The sequence below is a fragment of the Ciconia boyciana genome, chromosome 6 (genome assembly GCF_034638445.1).
Source record: "Ciconia boyciana chromosome 6, ASM3463844v1, whole genome shotgun sequence".
NCBI lineage: Eukaryota > Metazoa > Chordata > Aves > Ciconiiformes > Ciconiidae > Ciconia > Ciconia boyciana.
The window spans coordinates 10,202,428-10,222,515 of record NC_132939.1 but is presented as its reverse complement, the minus strand read 5'-3'; the positions used below and the strand labels follow the sequence as shown (position 1 = coordinate 10,222,515).

Sequence of the window (20,088 nt, the reverse complement as noted above, 5' to 3'; positions counted from 1 at the left end):
TGTCCTATTTGTTTTGTAAAAAAAAATTTTTAAATAGCTGGATGAAGAAAACATTTAAATTATTTTTAAGGAATCAGAATAGTGCAATACTAACATATAATCTTTTCTATCTTGCAGTGTTTTTATAAAGAGTCACTGGCCTCTAGTTGCTTTTGAGAAAACAGAGGCATTGAAAAATGAGTTCAGCTGTATACGATAACTCAGTGTGAAAGATAGGAATGGACCCAAACCTACTCACTTCCAATCTACGTCCCTAGCCATTTAAAGCTGTGCACATTTCTGTTACATCAACTCCTAAAAATGAAGAATGGGGAAAAATGAAAGCAGATCAAAAGAATCGCATACGGAAAATTAGTACATTTTCTATATATCAAAAGTTGTATTTGTTCTAAGGACTGTTAGGATGTATAGAGATATCTTAGATTGCTATCTTAATTGTGTAGAAATACATAAAGTGTCTACATAAAATATTTTACTTAAGCTATGCACAACAAAATATTAAGCTACACTACTATTATCTCTATCAAAAATGAAGTTCAGAAGCTACTGCTGTTGTCATGTGGTAGTTAACTGGAAGATACAGACATATTTTTCTAAACTATTAGAACAGGAATTTTGATCATTTCTCTGCATGCAGAAGACATTAATTCTACTGGGAAAAATCAATATAGCTATTTATAGTATGAGAACTGTTATCTGCTATTGTTCCATAAACCGCATATAATTGTTACTGAGAGCTCTTGCTAGGCAAGGAAGAGAGATTGGTCCCTCTTTTTCCTTGGCCATTATATTTACTCATAATGGAAAGCTTTCAGTAAATGCTTTATAACTGTGCTCAATTGCTCCAGTATTAGTATTCTAATAAACAGTCAGGTTAAATTGTTGACATGTAAGTATCTGGACAATCACACAGGAAGACTGAAAGGATAAATGGAAAAGACTGAATAACAAGCTTAATATCCCATTTAAACAAGAAGGGGTTTATTTGTTGTTTGTTTTTACACTTTGACTATTTAGAGGCATAATTTTATAGTGAACTCCTCATAGCTCTTCAACTATGTTCTAGTAGCTCATCTGCTTCAAAATAAACAGTGTGATTTTTCACTAAAAATCCACAAATCTCTTTTTCAAGAAATACAATCCACAAGTATTCAGGAATCCTAAAAGAGCATGTAAAATCATCATATTTCACATGTTTTGTAACAAATAGGATGCATTTAAAGAATAAATCCCACGTAAAACATTTAAAGAAACACCCAATTAAGCATACGGAAAAAGACTTGAGCTATACATTACTCAGGTAGGTATTCCAACAAATCAAGGAAAATTGCACATATTGGGGTAAGTACAACCTAGCAAAGAAAAGAAAATTAGCATCAGAGAGGAGCAAAGAATCTACTTATACTGCTGCTTAATCACCTTAGTCTAGTATCCTGAATAACTTAAAACCTTGTCCCACTTCTCCTCCCTCTGGCACGTCACAGATACTGATGAGGAATTTGGGACAAGGCTGAAAAGTAACACACAAATTTGTCAGCTGTAACTGTACATCATTCTTTTTTCTTTATTGTTTTTTCAGCTCAATTCTGTGATCATCTATCAGGTGTTCCTTTTATATGACTGGCAATAATTTCAGAAGTACTCTAGCTTCCACCCATTTAAAGGAGTCTGACTGATGCAGACCCACTCTGTAGCTCATTGACAGCTGGAATTTCTTTCTGGTAGGAGTGAATTTGTGCAACTTGTTTTTGTGACAGAGAATCATAATATCAACACTTTTAGTAAGGGAGATTAATTCTGAAATGTATTTCATTCTGACCATTTCAATTTGGCATTTCTGATAAACACTTTTCTTAACACAGTGTTATTGAGTTGGTCATATATTACATTACACACCACAGAGCTGCTCTTGTGTTTTGTGGGTTTTGTTATCCAGATGCCTTGTGCTCTGTTTCTGGCCCAAGGACTCTCTGGTTGGATCTCATCATGAGTTTTGAGCCTAGAGAAGAGATTTGGCTGCATATCAAGACAGTTTCAGTGTGTATATGTAGTTAAGAACTCATGGGGTTTTGTGACATTTTGGTTCCTTTGCATTTGGTTCTTCTTTTAGTCTTTCCAACATCACATTTCAGTGTAGCGTTTACCCAGAGTGAGACGCCAAGTGACCTGAATGAATATTATGCTTGAAGTTACAAGAAATCAAAAAGTACATGTTCAAAAAGGTCTAGCTAGAGTTCATTCACCCTCAGAGTTTTGAAGGCTCGAGAGCAAGAGAACTGCCAGAATCCATGTGGAGGTTGGAAACTGAGTATTATATCCAAGGCATAGACCCATGGACTAGAATTGGAGTTGTCGTCATAGGCATGATAGCTTTGCTACAATAGCACAACTACCTAAAAGATTTTGCCAATACATACTTGATACACTAAATATATCACAGGTTTTTTTGGAAGACCGCAATTCTTTAAAATTCCTCTACACTTGGTTTGACTACATACAAACAAAAAACAATGTAATTAAAAATCATGAATCAAGTAATTACATATGCAGAAAAACAATAAGTTTCACACTTTTCCTCAAAAATTATAAAACATTTCCCTGGAGATGGCTCAGAAAATATTTCCAGAAATAAACAGCAGAAATATTATGACAAATACAGTGCATTTCTGCAAGTAGTAATGGTAATAAACACTATTTACAGATACTGGATTTTAATTTGTTGGTTGTTTAAGCATGATACATATAGCAGAAATAAATAACTTGTCAGCAAGACCTTTTGTTACATTTACCATACAAGACACATCCATTGCCTGAGAACTCCTTTATTTCATGAGCCAATCAGAGAACTGCGGTTTCTTTTCTAAATGGTACATTGAATATAACTTATCTGCATGTGGCCATCATTTACTACATTAACAATTAATCTCAGACTCAGTGAAAATCACCAAATGCTAAAGGAGGAAAATATAATTACCATCTAGCAATACTTGACTCTTCGTGAGATCTATACCAGCTGACAGATTAAATCAATTTGGATATTAACAAGATTCTCCCTATCATGAAATTTTAATATGTGACAAACTAAGACGATTTACAAAATTTTCTTTACTCTTGTTTTATATTACAGAATTCTAAAAGTACTTGCAGAAAACTATTTTGTTCTGTATTTTCCATCAATTACACAGGTCAGACCTTTACCTGCTGGTTCAGTACCACATTGAACTGACACACTTTATCTGGAGGAATACAACTAACCAGTCAAATCTAGAAATCTGCGGCTAAAAACGGCCTAAAAGAGGGGATTCTCCATCACTGCTAAGAAACTTTCAATGAGCATTTATTGTCTTTTTTTGTCAATGGTATAAATCACTTCTTGAAATCCATATTTAAGACTTTCCTTGTTAAACTAGATAAATCTCCATCATCTGGGTTTTTTACAGAATTAAGCACAGTCTTTGAATATTAGCTGTCAGATATAAAAACAAAAGGCATGCGTGCTGTTCTAGTAGAACATGCTAAACCAAACATGACAGTCTACATGCAGAAAAAAGTTTTAAAAAAAAGTTAAAACCATTTTCAGACTCACTTGTACAAAATCTTAAACCAGATTGATTCAAACCCCTGAAAATTTCTCCACTTCCATGTGATGATATAAATACCACCAGGCTCTGCCACTGCTCAATTGTCTATCTAATTAGTTTTTACGTAAATTGCACATAGCAAAAATAATTATAAATATCTCCCAAGAAATTTTTAACAGTAGGTTTTCAAAGATGCTAGAAAGCAAATGCATTCTGAAGAGCCCTAGTAAATAAGCTTTAGAGCAGAAACTTTTATCAGAAGATGAAGGAAATGACCTGGTCCTCCCATATTGCCACATAGCACCTTAGTGTCCAATCAATCACAAGGAACAAGGGAAATTAAATAGGGATAGAAAGATTAAATGTTGCATTGTGAATATGAAAACAACTAGACTGTGCACAGCATGACAGCTCAGAATGGTCCAAATAGATATCTTTAACCATAGAAGCAAGAAAGAGATTGTTGTAAGCACTTCCCTGCTCACGCTGATACTTGGGTAGCTTCTGAAGCTAGTACAGATGCTGAGGCAGCCAAGTGAACCCTTATTGCTAAGTAAGATCCGAGTGCATTCTCTTGATTTATCTTTTTATAATAACTTTGTTCCACATAGCAAAACTTTCTGTTCAAGTACCAGGTGCTGTGATGAGGCTGACTACACTACCTGACAGACGACGATGCATTGCATTTCCATTCGGCCATTCTAAAAATCAAGGTGCTTAAAATCATCTTGCAGTGTCTGGGGCCATCCCCAAAGTGATATGCTGTTTCTCCATTTCATCCATCTGCAAAAATCATTTTAAGAGCTGGTATGCTGGAGTCTGTGTACCTTCCTATAACTGGATTTAGCTGCACAGTGTTCCTAGCCTACATCAGGCAAGTAGAAAGAGGGCTTAAAGCTTGAGGGTCTCCCAAGCAATGTGTAACACCCAAGCAAAGCCTTCTGTCTTGTATCTTCAGTTAGACTCAAGCATAGGCTTAAACACTGGGGAAAATAGGGCCTGAGCTATTCAAACGCCTGCAAACGCATCTGGGAAGTACATTCAGCACACTGGCAGTTTCAATAAAGAGTCTGGAAGGATTTGAACCTTTAGGCTATTTCACTGTCATCACGTAGGGAATGAAGAGAACGGATGAATTGTTCTCCACTAAGCAATTACAGTGCAACATACGTTAATCCATCTCCCTCTTCTCTTTTTTTCCCAATTCTAAGTTTTCACACAGAAAGAGATGTTTTAGAAAGCAAAGGAGTGATAAGTCAAATTCAAATATATGTTAATTCTCCTACACTTCGCATTTTGCAGTCACCAAGAAAGCTAGCATTACACCCATATGCGCTCATGCCAAAAGATTTAGCATCCCTTGCTGAACCCAGGAACTACCAATTACCATGTCTGTGTCATTTTATGCTTGTCACAAACAAACTGATCACGTGCACTATGCCTAGAAAGCATTGACAAGACTACTAGCCAAACGTGGGCAATCAAGTGTTTCTATCAAAGGTATCAGACTTCACAAACCACGAAAAAAAAAATGTTCCCAAACCTCAGTACTAGTCCAAGGAAAACTTCCTGGAAGCCTCTATAATTAATTATAGATATTTGGCACAATATTTGGCACTAAAACTGTAATAAATTTTTATGGAACAGCTATGTTTAACTTGTGACTACGTTTAACTTTTCTATATATTTAAATGAGTAGACTAGGACATAGTGAAAAGGAAGAAGTATATCCTTATGATTCAGAACAGGCTCCAAAACGCTTCCATTCTGTTTTGGAAATTCTAAAAGAAAATTATCAGATAGTCTCCAAGGACTGAAACAGATACGTACTGATAATAAAAAACTATTTGCACTCCATCACACACAGAAAAAAGAAAAATACAGAGGGCTTTTTTTTCCTCTAAAGGTCAAGGTTTCAGAATTTTTCTGTGATGAGTTTGGTCTTAACTATTTATAATAACTGCTTTTAGACTTTTGTTTTTATTGTACCTTTAAAGCTCTCACAAATGACAGAATAATTTTGAAAATTCATCCAACATTTCTCTGCTATTCTATGGGAGCTGACCATAAAGAAGGTTTATAAAGAATGCTGACTGTAAACTCTTAATTCAGATGTGGTCAAAGCTTTAAATACAAAAGAAAAAATGTAAATGTTGCTAATGCCAAAACCACATCAGTGATTGCTATGTATGGTGCCATGGAGGACTGCACTGCAGCGCAAACAAATGCCACATTATGATGTTAATTTCTGGCATCAGCAACTCGTAATAATGTTGACTGATTCATTCTTTCTTTGAAATGTCCTCCGGAATGGAGCAGTTACTTACCCTCTGAGGTCAATAAAGCAACCATTGGGAGCAAGCTTGTACTTTTCAAATAATTTTTACTGGCAAGTACCTAACAACTTCCTTTCACTTTCACCAGCACATACACACTTAAGATACCCAAACGCACTGTAAATAAGCGGTCATAACACCAAATATTTTTCCTTTGTCCATGAACTTCAATTCCTAAGATGTTCTTTTAGCTGCCCAAACAGATTATGGGAACTGGTGCCAGTCAGCTAACCTAACTCTATATTGGCACTTCATTGTTTTGTTGGCACTACTGATGTACCTCCAGCAGTCTAAGAAGGTTGTATGCTGCTGATTTAATATGTACATTCTTTAAGGCAGTGACAATTTCATACTTTTGTGTGTATAACATCAGAACTGCAGTTCTGACTGTGTTACTTTTCAGAGCCTCTCTTGAGTTTTCTGCAGTAATGCGAGTACTTCACAGTGTAAAAATCAGAGTGTTGAACATCCAGCATGGCTTGACCAGCAGAGAGGAGAGAGAAGAAACATTTATCAAGGTTCCTGCAGTTGGTGGTACTTTACTACATTCCCTTGCTGACAAGACCCAGGCAGGCCCCAGAACCAACTTCAGCCACAGATATTTATGTTTCAGTGGGATAAGTATAGGTCTTGTTTCATTTTGTAACGGCAATTCTACTTAGGACAGTAATGAAAAAAAAAAAAATCCATCAACTTGTGTTGTTGCATATCATTAGTGGATTAACGTTTAAATCTTATCTCTTTAAAAGGACGTATAAAACATCAACATCTTATTATTACACTACTGAAGTAGTAACTGCCTCAAGCAATATTTGTTATACAACTAAGAGGGGGGGCAGTCCTGAGGGGAAAAGCAAATAGCTTTACTGATAAACAGCTCAGCAACAATGAAAGAATCTTCCTGATTGCTTCTTGAAAAATTCCATAAACAAACTTTAACACACAACCTGTCTGGCCACCCAGGAAGCAGCAGCCTTCACAGTTTTGCTGCAGTCCAATGTACACTTGTCTGTCCTGAGCTTAAGAAAAGAGTGTAAGTGTATTCTTGAACTGTTTCGGTGCACATTAAAACAGATTATCTTAAACAAAATTATTTTACTGATATCGAGACACAGCTGGTAGAATTGCACTGCCAAAGATTTGAGACTGTTCCACAGCCAGTGTCAAGGCTGGGGCTAGATCACCCTCACAGAAGTGGAAGAGGAGGGCGTTCATCTCTTGCGTCAATCAGCAAAAGGAGAAGGAAGCAAAGCACAGGGTGAGAGGAGGGCAGCCATGGACCAGTTTTGCTAGTGGTAATTTTGCAGCCTGTTCAGAAATCAGTTGCAATTTTAAAAACACATTTTCCTGAACTGGCCTGAACTACCTTCAGCCCAACCTTTGTGCTAGCATGTCCTTAAAAGCCTAGAGGTGTTTCATGTCTCTAAAGGCATCCCCAGTACTGATAAGAATCTCTGAAATTCTTTGGTCTACTGCAGGTCACATCTTAGCAATTACAAAGGCTTATCCCAGAACACAGATTCAAAGCAAGCAAAGAAATCCCAATTGTCCATGCATATTTGACCAATCTGTCCTATTAAAAATGACAAGCAAAATCTTAGAACACAGGACGATGTTTCTCTGGCAGTTTCCTCTAATACTCTTCAGAGTAAGAAGTGACTTAAGGTTTCTACAGACAAATGAGTGGCCCTAAAGCAAAGTGCATAATCTTACCTTTGTCTATTGCTTAAAAAGCATGAATACACATGGAGAAATAATAGGAAAACATCAGTAAAAGATCACCAGCTCTAAAATGAAAGCATCCACCTCTAAACAAATAGATCTGGTTTTACTGATAAAGGTCCATTTAGAAAATCCTGACTCTACAGAACGTTCCTATTATTCATCTCAACTAAGATCGTGGTTTTTTACCCGAATCTCAACCAGATGGATGCAATTTTGATCTTAAAGATTCAGAATTTTTAGATTTTTAGGTGAAATAAATGCCTGAGAGCCTACCAAGTTCAATCAGAGTTACCAATTCAATTCAATGGTTACTGAAGGCTTAGAGTAACTTTTGAACACTTGGACTTTAAGTTGTTAACATTTAACTGTGCAAGTAGAACTATCCTTGGTCAAGTGTGTCAAAGGAGAAAAAAGCATCTAAGAACTCTAGTAGTTCTTAATCTAATAAATATTAGAATTATTATTAACTGAATTGTACTTTAATGGTTAGTTTAATATGCTTTAAAATACTTACTTCAGAATTACACAGCCTGTACCGGTAGGAGGAGCCGTCCAAAACACTTGAATGCGTGTCCTTCTTCTAGGTGTGCTCTCAGTAACAGCAACAGGACAATTACTCATGAACTGTGTTTCTTCTTCATCTATGATCTAAGGAAATATAAAGAGAAGAATGTGAAAAGATGAGGACATACATAGCCAACGTCTCTCAAATATGTTTTGTCAGTTCATGTTTTCCTTCAGTGAGATTATTTATAATACTCTCTGCTTAGCTCAGCACTACTTCGGTAAATTTATTTATAACATGCAGATCACTCACTGAAATGAAAACAAAAAGCCCACAAAATAAAGACAGAAGAATATTTCAGTTCTAGGTGGACAGAAGTTAGTCCTTTCTGAGTGTGGCTGCAAACAACCTTTTTTGTAGATCTTAATTACTAGAGCTTCCTGTAAATGTTAACGAACTGAAAATGATAAAAGATGCATAATTTCAATTTTTTTTTACATTATGGCAGCTGGTTAGGACAGATGGAACACGCTAGAGAAGCAGGGGTTTCAGTTTGTTTAATTTTTGTTTGCTTTTTAAACTAACCTTTGTTTAAACAGTATTATTCTTCAGGCATCAAAAGAATCTCCAGGTCAAAAGAGGTAATACATGAATCATAATCATCTATAATTCAGAGACCATTATTAAGTCCAATCTGCACACATTTTTGCTTTTTTGTTTGATTGATGTTTAACAGAAAGGTTTAAGTGGTATAAGTCAACACAAAACCAGAGAGGCTGAGATGGAACTGGTGCTGTTCTACAGATTTTACTCAAAGGTGTCTGTGACAAAATAGCTTTCTCACTACATATGTACTTCATGGACTGTACTTTAAGCCTTCTGTTCATCAGATCTGAAAGAAAATTCATCAGAAGCTGCCAAGTTTTATTTGGAAACACGCAATGCTGTGGTATTGCAAAGTTTCTCTTCAAAATTACTCACTGGTCCACTTTCATTCAATGAAGCCACAATTCACGCTACATTGGGTCAAGATTCAGGCAATAAATTACAAACCTTACCATTTTGAAAAAGAAGCTGTATTTATCAATTTATAACAAGACTTAACTCTGAAGGAGCTTTTTCAGAATTCTGGTTCTAATAACACACACACTTTTACCAGATTACAGTGGGGAAAAAAAAAAACCTTCCAGCAATATATATAACTTTAAACAAGTATTTTGACAAAATAATACTATTTTACATTCTGAAAAAGTGGCATTATCTATAGTTTGACCAGATATGCTTTAGTGAGCAGGCATCCACATTATCTCACCCAATGATACTGCCAGCATTCCTGAACATTTTTAGTGGAGCCAACAAACATTTCTGGTTTTCTGTGGCAGAATGAGGGGGCACTGGCCCAGAGGAGTGCTGAGAAACTCTATTTAGCTGTCAATAGGGTAATGGTTAATGAGTTTTAAATCTAAAGCCATTAATATTCTTCAACTTTTTTAACGCTTCGTAGAATCTTTGTAACTAAACACAATGTGTACAGCTACTACTTTGCTAGATTTTAATTAACATGAAGCATTGGGAAGCATGGGATCTAGTGTAGGCTTAAGCTGGCACTGCATGGTTTCTACTTCCCCTTGATACAATTTACTGCACTTAACTCAAGCATCAAGAAATCCCTAATCTACAATTCTCTCTTGGCCATCAACTGTATTTATTCTGTCTGCCTTATTCCTGCAACAGTAAAATAAAGTAAATAAAATAAAGTAAGTAAAATAAAGAAATAAAACTGTTTACTTATCTCTCAGAAAGGTTGTCTCAGTTATTCAGGACCATATCAATTGACCTTTTATCCATATCTCACAGTAATTCATTCTCAATCAAAACCCAATTTTGGTGGAAGCATTTAGTGAAGAATGGGTGATTTTATACCATCTCACACAAAATAAAATACTATTGTAAATTATATAAAAGCAGGATAATTCCCATTGAAAGGGCTCTTAGGAGGTTATCTGAAAGTTCTTAAAAAGGACAGCTTTTCTAGAAAAACAGAAATATTGCAAGTTACCGTACAAGTTACACTAGCTCCATATTCTCTTGTCAGATGCAAACTGCTGCTGTAGTATCATAACTCACATCCTTAGATAAAAGCTTTAAAAATATGTTCAATTCAGGTCAACAAAGATTAAGTAATTACAGGTAAGTGTAAAGACTTTACGACTAACCAGATAAAAGCTATTCAACGATGATCAATGAACCTTTCACATATGTTGATTTTTCCAAATGTAGTTTAGCTCTTGTCTGACACACACTTCATCAATGAATGTTTCTTGAGAAGCCCAACTGAAATGAACCTGTGTTTTCAAAGTATAGAGTTGCTATTTTAAGCTAACAACAACTTAGCTGCTTTCATATCCCTAAACATCATTCCTCCAGCAGTCTCATTGTAGACCCACCAGTGATGCATTTGTATGTTAAGTAAATTCTTGTCTCCAGGTGAGTCAATCCTGCTTTTTCCCCCCCGACAATGAATGGAATCACAAGGAACACCAAAACGAAATCCAACAACTAATATTTAAGGAAAGAGTTGTGAACAACTGTGAGTAGTTATTACAAGTCAAATTTCTGGCTACTGCAAAAGCAGAACCTGAAATATTTCTTTGAATTCTAGATAGTCATTAGGTTGGAGCACATCCATGCCCTTTTCCAGTAGCAACAAATGAACACAGAAATGCAGACGTATTTTGCACTTCTATAACCTACCAAATTCCTGCAACCTGGCAAGTTATTAATTTTCTCAAGGAATACAGATGCCTATAATGAAATAATTTAAAAGTTCTGGTTGCATTTTAGATCATAGTCCTGGAAGAACAGGAAGTGGTTGAACCTCAAGGCTACATCACGATTTCCTGCATCACTAACCATCAAAGCAAGAAGATTCATGCTGTAAGTGTCTACTGGGAAAACCTGACCACAAAAGAATAAGGTCCTCCAAAAAGAGTTCCTTTGAAGAAAAATTAGACAGAAGCTTTCTTAATAAAGACTCCTAATGTTGACAGAATACAGTAAAGAACTCCTAAACTAGTTGGAAAAACTCAAATGCCAGTTGATCTAAAAGGATTTTAAAAAGTTATTTTAAGGTATTTTATGAAACTCAGAAGATTTATCCAGATGCTAGGAGTTCAAATAAATATAAACCCATCTCAAATATATTTGTTAAAAAGATGAGGTTTCTTCCATATCCATGGAGGTTTGATTCTTTATAAAAAGTTCTTAGGGGCAATACAGAAAGGGTTCACTACTTATACAACAGGATTCCAAATGACACTATATTTTAGGGTGGTGGATGATATTATTGCACTCACACATAACACAGGAGAAAGCAATAGCATCCTGGCCAACTTTGAAAAGAAAAAAAAAAAAATTTGTAACCTCTGAAAATAATACAATCCTGATTTTTCTTCTGGAATCAAGTCAGACCACATAGGCATGAAGGAAAGAATTGGCAGAAAAAAGGCATGCAGATTAAAATGTAGCATTTGCAAAATTCTAGCTTGCTAAACCCCAGGTTATCTGTAATGAGAAGCCTTACATTTTCAGGAACGGGTCAGTAAATTAACTACATGTTGGACAAAAATCCTAAAAGCTAAAATAAACACTTGGCTGAATCTGAGGTCTCGGGGGGGATCTCTATGTGACTAATTCTTTTGAATCCACAAACGCAATGACATTAAATCTTAATGTTCTATTTAGGTTTTGGTGGGGGGGGTGTTCTTTATTATTATTATAATTGTAATATTATTGAACCAATGTATTCCTTCAGGGAAACTAGTGTAAATCCTGAACAAGACTTTTGGAGTTAACCTGGATTTGAATGAGAGTCACAGAAAGTAGAATTTGGCTGAACTTGGGTAAATCTACAAACATGGAACTAAGGACATTAAAAGGGAGAATTTACCAGCTCCAGGCTCAGTCCTGCATTCTTTGCATATTCCAAACACTGAAGAGGTCGAGGATGAGTTTTGGGTGTTCCTGAAAAGCAGGACTGGATAACTGCTTAGCTGTTAGATGAATGAGTGGTTTTCTTTTCTCAGAATTGGAACATTTCATGCTGAGTGATAGAGCTTGCTATCTGTTTCTGATTTCTATAAACTGTTAGTCAAATAAACTAAACCAGTCAGTTATCCTCTCTATCGTTAAATTTATATCAGTATCAAGAAAAAAAAATTCAAAATGCTATACACCACAAAGAAAGGAATTAGTATCAAGTACAAAAGGAGATGAAGTTGCATAAATCCTCTACTGGCTTGTGTCCACTTCCTTAGTTTAAACTATGGGCTAGGATCTTCAGCACCATTTCTTGTTCTGTGGACACATCATCACTTTCCACCCACTGAAACAGCTACATTCTACTGGAACAACCAAGTTTAAAAAAAACCAAAAAAAACAAAACAAAACAAACAGACAAAGTTCACAAGATAGGCATTTTTGTGGGCAGTTTTCTTCTTTGGATGAGCTAATACAGAGTCTGACTTCCAGAATGTTGCAGAACTATCTTCTCCTTGAGGAAACCTTCTCATTATAAAAAGAACATTAGGTCTACATAATGGTAATAATATTTGGCCTTTAGGGATTAATCTAGAACAGAGCTTATTATATGGAAGGGAAAACTAATGATGAACAAAGTCAGTTTAAAAGAAAGTCTACCTCAAAGATATGCTTCACATAACCAATTTCTTTGACTAAAGGACACAGTATTTCCTTCAGAGTCTATGCTTAGAATCAGAAGAATCAGAACAGGGACTTTTTATGAAGCATCAGTAATCGATCTTGATGCAGACTACGATTCAAAGCTGTATAGCACCACTGAGCACTGCTGGGCTCTCAGTAAGATTTGCCATCTTTAGCACTGCACCTGAAGACTGGAGTTGTCCAATAACTAGGCACACTTTGGAGCACTGTAGAAAAGCATGCAAATCTATTGAAGAAAGGCATTGCTAAAATACACTTGTAGATTATCACTATGTTCTGGTAACTTCTAGCACAGACTTTATACAGATATCCTACAATGTTGTAACTGGAAATCAAATTTAGTTCTGTAATCATTACCTGAGCAGAGACATTACTTTATCAAGTAAAGATGAAATGCACCAGATGGCATGATGGTAAGTTCTGTGAAAGCAGTATCAGCACAAGTTATATGCCTTTCCACCTACCTGCCTCTGTGTGTCCATCTACCTGCTAGTCTTTCATCCCCGACACAAGGTAGTTGGAATCATGGGGTGGGGGGTAAAGGACCCTTCCAGTTCTACAAAGAAGTATGATGCCAGAGAGTCAGATCAAGTCTTTGATGGATATTAGCAAAAGGAGAGGAAAAAATAATGGATTTATAAATCAACTTCCAAGAAATTTAAAAAAAAAAAACAAAACCAACCAAACAAAAAACCCAAAACAAACAAACAAACAAACCAAACATTTGTGTGTGAGATGTTCTAAGGAACAGTATTTGAATTCTGTCCAACTGCCCTTCTCTACTTTAAAACAAACAATTTGAATAGTGTGTTCATTGCAAAAAAGGCTGTGTTGGATGATCAAAAGGAAAAACAAGCTACTGAGAGAACCCTGTCTGAGAATCTTATGCATTAAAGTGTCCCAAAAATTGTCACTATCAAGAATCTTATAGTCATACTGTACTGCATGTTGCTCTTTGGTCTAAGCAAACCTAAGAGCTATATTACACCTATTGTAGGGCAGGCAGTAGGGTCTATTCTAAGGTGCAATTCAAACAAAAGGAGGAAGAAATCAGTTCAATGTGACGAGAACCTGAAGTGTGTTAAAGATAAAGCACTACACTGCCAGCTTCTACGCTAAACAGCCTTTCCTGCCTGAGAGACTGTCTATGGAAAGTTTAACAAAACAGCAATTTCTTCTTTACTTAATTCAATATATATGAAAAGAGAAGATGTATATTGACAGAGACAGAGAACAATAACTTGACAGCATTTAGTAAATGTAAGAAGTTTTATTGTATATTTTTTCTTGAGTTTGAACCACTCTCAGTTAACTCAATCAGTGTTGTAATATGTTGAATTATAAGGCTTATGCCTGTAAATTGAAAATGGCCAATAAAGTAAAAGCTATCCATGAAACTCAAGAGATGAATGAACTTAGATTGTTGTGAATTGAGACAGTTTTCATCTAAGTAGTCACTAAGAATGGACTTAAGGGACAAAGTTTAATCTTTGTTTCCTACGAATTTTTCTCCTTAACTGTAACATGAACATTCCTATGAAAACAGTTGGGTAAATTGATTCAAGCTACTTTATCAGACTATATTACTAGTATTTTTGACAGATAATCCATCTTTTCCCAAATAACATATTACTTTTATAATCTCTAACAGAAAAACTGTATTAGGCACAAAAAGCTGTCATTATTCTCATAGCTATAAATCTCATTGGGTTCCACCTACAACTTTCTTTAAAAAGTAGCTATTTTGACTAAGAAAAATCCTCTCATTTCATGTTTGAATGGCTGTTAGTAAATACTAAGTTCCAGCAGGGAAAGAGCAAAATCTTTTTACATAGTATTGCCTTATGAAATCACTTCAAAGACTGTAGTTTCTTAACACAGCCGATACTATCCAACAATCCTCATCAGAAATGGGAAATTATTTTGAAAACTGAACTTGCTTTTCTCACCTTGGCACGTAAAGATTCAAAGCGCACCAGTTGACTCTTGCCCAAGAGAGTGCCCTGGCATAAGCAACAGAGCATACAAATTAGTCGCAGCATTAGGGACATCAGCATGAGTAAATTGTGTAAAGGAACTTCTTGTGACGTTTTGTACAAAACCAGTGAGTCACTCTGTGCCTTGCATGACAAATGGCTTAACTTTATTCTTCATGCTTCGTGTTCGGTTTACACAGCTCCTTTTATAACATTTGAAATGATGAATTAGGTTTCTAGGCAAGATTGAAAATTTTAGTTTCAAAGAAACAGGACTTTTGGCTCACCTTGATGTATAATTTAATCAAGTTAGACCTAAATCTAGAGTAAATTTACCGAGGTCAGACTCTATGCTGAACAATTCAAACACATTAACTTGTGGGTTGGGTTTTTTTCATTACATTCAGGCAGTAGCTATAAGACTGAACTTGCTTTTCAATGAAATCAGGGTTCGTTTATGGTCTAAATACAGTTTACTTTTGGAAGCATTAAACAAGCAGTTGAAAAAAGGGTACATTTTATGAACACTCAGTCAAATGAAAATGAAGAAATATTACTTTTAAAACTCTGTTCCAAGGATTAGGAAACAGAACTGTCCTATTGCAGCCCTAAGACAGAATAATAACCAGTGAGGATGATGGAGACACCAAGCAAGGCTATGCTGTGGCAATCCTTTGCTGGCTCCCAGGAACAGTCAGCATTAATTAGAGCAGTCCTCTAGCTGCAGTTTCCTTCACCTGAGCCAAGGCCAACCCAAAATAGCAGTTGTTGAGAATCAAATCCAATATTAAAAAAAAAATAAAAATTGAGCACAACCACTTAGGCTTCTCACTGGGTCTCATGGATTTCTCGTTTCTCTCCTCCTTATAACTGGAAGATCAGAGTGCAAACAGTTCTTCCAAGATTACAAAACTAACATACTCATTTCAGATAAGACTATAACCACAATAAACTTCAACAAAGATACATGCAGGATTCATTGTGTAATACTTTCACGGAGGGATTATTTATACTCAGTGTTATTGTTGTCAAACTATTTCAGTATGAACATTATTTATTTGGCAAAAAATAACCACTATTGCAGTCTGATAAGAAATTTTCACAGAGAAAAAATGACTTTTGATAGATGGTGTATAAGTGCTTTCAGCCTGGGAGAAATGTGGCTTGCTGAAGGGGTTGTTATATAAAAATCAACCTCACAATCAAGTATTTTTAGATAACAATCCCTTTAAAGCAGTATAAGTTTAAGAATTTTGTGTATTTCTTGTGCAGTCACTACAGTTAGGACCTTTCATTTAAGCCTGTAATACACACATTTCTTTGCAAAGAGAAAAAACTGTTGCCATCTCTCCTAAATATATTTGCTGCCATTTTATCTAGTTATATATAATGCAATTAGCTACCTCATATTTAAAAGCCCATTTTAATCTGATTTTCTAGATGGATAAAAGGCATTGGAAGGTTGTGCAAAGCATGAAATGTTTTCACAGCCTCATGAAAGAAAGTGATATAAAATAAAGCAATGTGGATACAACACTTGACTGGAAGTGAGAGGTGACTTGTATTGCTGAGCAACCTTTCTCAAATCACTTTAGTGTACTCTGTTTCTCAATTGTGAAGTGGGGATATAGACGTTGAGCTCCTTTTTCAAAACAATATATTAAATGGTCTACAAAAACATACTTGTTATCCTTAACAGCTTGTTATACCTCAAATTGGCCTCAGACTTCATAAACAGGAGTTCTCTGGGAGGAGATTAAATATGAGATGGCAGATCTTCAGCTCTGTGATGTGCCAATAGCTCAAATGAGATGGAAAAGTGGCTTAAAGAATTGACTAAGAATTCAAGTCAGGGAAATCTAGGGAAGCCATAAAGTTGAGGTGGCCCCCTGTGTACCAACCCCCTCTGTCTCATTTTTGTAAAAAGAACAGCCAAATTCTGTCAAAGATCTCCCAGGCTGGTGCATTGATGCCCACAGAACCCAGGAAGCAGAACAAAAACAAATCTGGCAGAGCTCCAGTTTGACAATTGCATCTTTTACAAATGAGAATGCTTTTTCAGCATATCAAGGGACTGTAGTACAATTAATTTAAAATGGAAATTTAAATATTGCTAAAAAATAAGAACTTAGCTTTGCAAAAAATGTTAATATTTTCATCTGAATGCACACTGGGATTAGAAGACAAACCTTATTTACTTATTTATCTTGCAAAAGCTGAGAGACATTCTAGTAGAGCATGCTCTGGGACCAGCATTGAAGACTCTGCTTCTGATACAGAAGATGCAGATTCATATATTCATTCTGAATCAGGCAGTTCACTGTCAGTGTGAGCTTTTACAACATGAGTAACCTTCAGCCAGTCTCTTTTCTGATTCGTTCTACCTCACATATACACTCACTGAAGCAAGGGGAAAAACTGGCTTGACAGTCAGGTAAAAGAAAGCACTGATGTGTCTTCAAATCTCTGTTCTGTTTATTTTGGTGACTTTCCTTCCAAGTTGCAAAGCCAGTTTCTTCCCTGCTGGCCTAGTAAAGTGTTTTACTAGTTTTACAAAGCAGACGGATCCAAGAGGAAGAGACTGTGAGAAATCAGTCCTGAAATAGACTGTTGCTGCATGGAGGAGCACTCTTTAGGGCTGCAAAACTCCCTGGTGCAATCCCTGTTCTAATGACTCAGACACTTGAACCTTCTTCTCTCTGTCCAGATTGAAAGACTTTTGTCACTTGTGATGGACCTCTTCTTCTGACTGAAAATTATGTCTGGATGAAAAGTATTCCCAACAAAAAAGTTGTGAAAATTGATATATTCTGTTAAAAGGCTCAATATACTGGTGTTTCTTTCCGGAGAGACAAGAGACCAAAACATTTCCCCAATATATTGAGAATCCCTTCTAGCATTGGTTTGCTAGTCCAGGACTGAGATCCACATGAGTTCTTAGAGCGCTAACTTAGAACTTTTTGAAATGTTAAATTAAAAATTAATAACAAACTCATTCTGCATTTATTTGTGACCCTCACAAACAAATGCCCTTGTTTGAAAAGGAACAACAGACTTCCGAGCTTCCTCCCCAGACTTAGCTATGGGTGTTGTCTTGAACTAGGGCTCATCAATAGTCTCTTATAACACATCTCTGGCAAGAGTTTATGTTTAAGCCAGGATGAGCACTTTGGCCACATTACCGTGGCATGCATACACACACACACATATGCACATGCACGCATGCACACACACACACACACACACTACTGCACCTGGCAGCATCAAAAATTCATAAAACACTTTTAGTGAATAAAAGATTAATCCCTAGTTGACACAGTGGGCCACTCATGCATGCGGAGGCACATGCACATAAAAAACCCTCTAACAATACATTAAAAAAATATTTTCCCCCCCCACATTTTCCAAATCCATATGGTAAAGAATTTATTCAGATTCTTCCTGTCTCAGCACAAAACAAAGATTTATAAATATGCACTTAAAACAACTTCCAAGTCTTATGCTAAGTATGCATGTAAGGTCACTAAAAAGTCAGAGGCAGAGTGCTCAGTACCTTGCAGGACTGAATCCAGGATAAATTAGAATTATGTTTATGGACGTGCTTGTGGAAAGCTGAAGGACTATCTGATTGCTATGAGCACATTTTTCTGCTATATTTGTAAACTTAGCTAAAAATCAGCATTCACATTTTTGCTATATGCAAATGAAAATCTTGTCAGCACATTCTTAATAATTTGTCAAAACTACATGAAATTTTTCATACTAGTACCAGGATTTTCCCCAATTTCTGCAGCAACCATCTTTACCGGCCTGAGCTCATGTGTCTTTGCTTCTGTCAATGCACATAATTCTTGGCACAAAAATACCGTTTATAAATGCTTGAAAGGATGTCTTCACTGCGACTGATAGGTATTTCATTAGTAAGGACCTCTAGTCACCATTCAAGTCCCATCAATAACATATTTTAAGTTCAGTGGTGCAGAACTTCTGTTCACCATAAAAATAAACTTTAAGCACTCGAACAGATGAGAAATGTAAATAACCAAAAAGCTGACATTCTCATGTTCATAATGAAACAATACTTGAGAGAGAAAACATGATCTAGTCCTAAATCCACCATTCTTCTCATCAGTTCTAGAAAGCTTAACTAAGAGCAGTCAAGAAAATCTGACCTTCATATCAGAACAAACCACATGGACTAGGTGAGAGTCATTACCTACTAATTACTGCATTTCAGTAGTTTGGTACAGTTGGTGTTAAATGATACTACTGAGGTGTAGCTCTTCCTTTTGAAATTAATTACATTATTACCTTTTCATAAGATTATCATTCTTCATGTACTGTTGCCACAGTTGTATATTGCCAGTATCTTTAGCACCGTAATGAGCAATGCACAAGTAATGTGAGTGCCAGAGAAATATTTGCTCTCACTCGCACAGAAGACATGGACCTTATCTTCTGCTCACACAAGCACTTCTCATTTACATTTCTGTGGCAAGAAACTCCAGGTTCCTTGTCAATTCAATTTAAAACTCAGGAACTGCCATTTTTATTTCAGGAACAACATCCCAGATAAGAACACAGTTGCAAGACCAGTCAATCAAAGGCAAAGGAATGTTAAATTTGAGGAGACACATAAAACATCAGATAAGGAAGAAATTTTATAGTGACTGGTCAAACGACATATATAGCTCTTCTACTGAAGCCACCTTTCTATGTCTCAGGTTCTCCCTGCAGAGTGATGATAACAGCCTGCCTTCCTCCTCAACCTTTCTCCCTCTTGCATTTGTCCAAGCGTTAATTGTCAGCCAAAGGAAACTTTTCTAACTATGACTTTGTGGAGTACAAAGTGCAACATGGGCTTAAACATAGATGGGGCTTCCTTACTAATGTCATCAATAATAATATCATCATAGAGGTGACACTTTTCTACAATACACTGTAACGTTTGATAGTAAAGTACAAAGGAAATGCCTCTTCTGTTACTAGGTACACCAGAATTGATGAAAGTCATTTGAAATACATAGTAAAATGTGAGTCTGCACATTTTACTGGATCAGCATTTCTCAGTTTGTTCAGGCTTTTCGTTTATCCTTCATTTTAGAAAATATTACACTACTCAGCATTATGAATGTACTGCCAAGAATAGCTACCTCACTTGGAGCTCCTCATTTAAGTTAAAAAGGGATTTAAGGATTACAGAAAATACATATTTTTAATAG

General features: G+C 36.0%; 1 protein-coding gene across 2 annotated transcripts in view; it reads right to left on the bottom strand.

Moving 5' to 3' along the window:
- The window catches only part of SPON1 (spondin 1), a 208,896-nt gene that overhangs the window by 160,144 nt on the left and 28,664 nt on the right, over positions 1-20,088 (bottom strand). The window contains exons 2-3 of one of the 2 annotated variants that reach the window (XM_072864297.1): positions 13,355-13,446; positions 8,157-8,290 (exon numbers count right to left, since the gene is read on the bottom strand). In XM_072864297.1, coding sequence (XP_072720398.1) covers positions 8,157-8,290; positions 13,355-13,372 — 152 coding nt within the window. In that variant the 5' untranslated portion in view covers positions 13,373-13,446. The remainder of the gene's footprint in view (positions 1-8,156; positions 8,291-13,354; positions 13,447-20,088) is intronic. The other variant, XM_072864296.1, reaches the window with a different exon arrangement.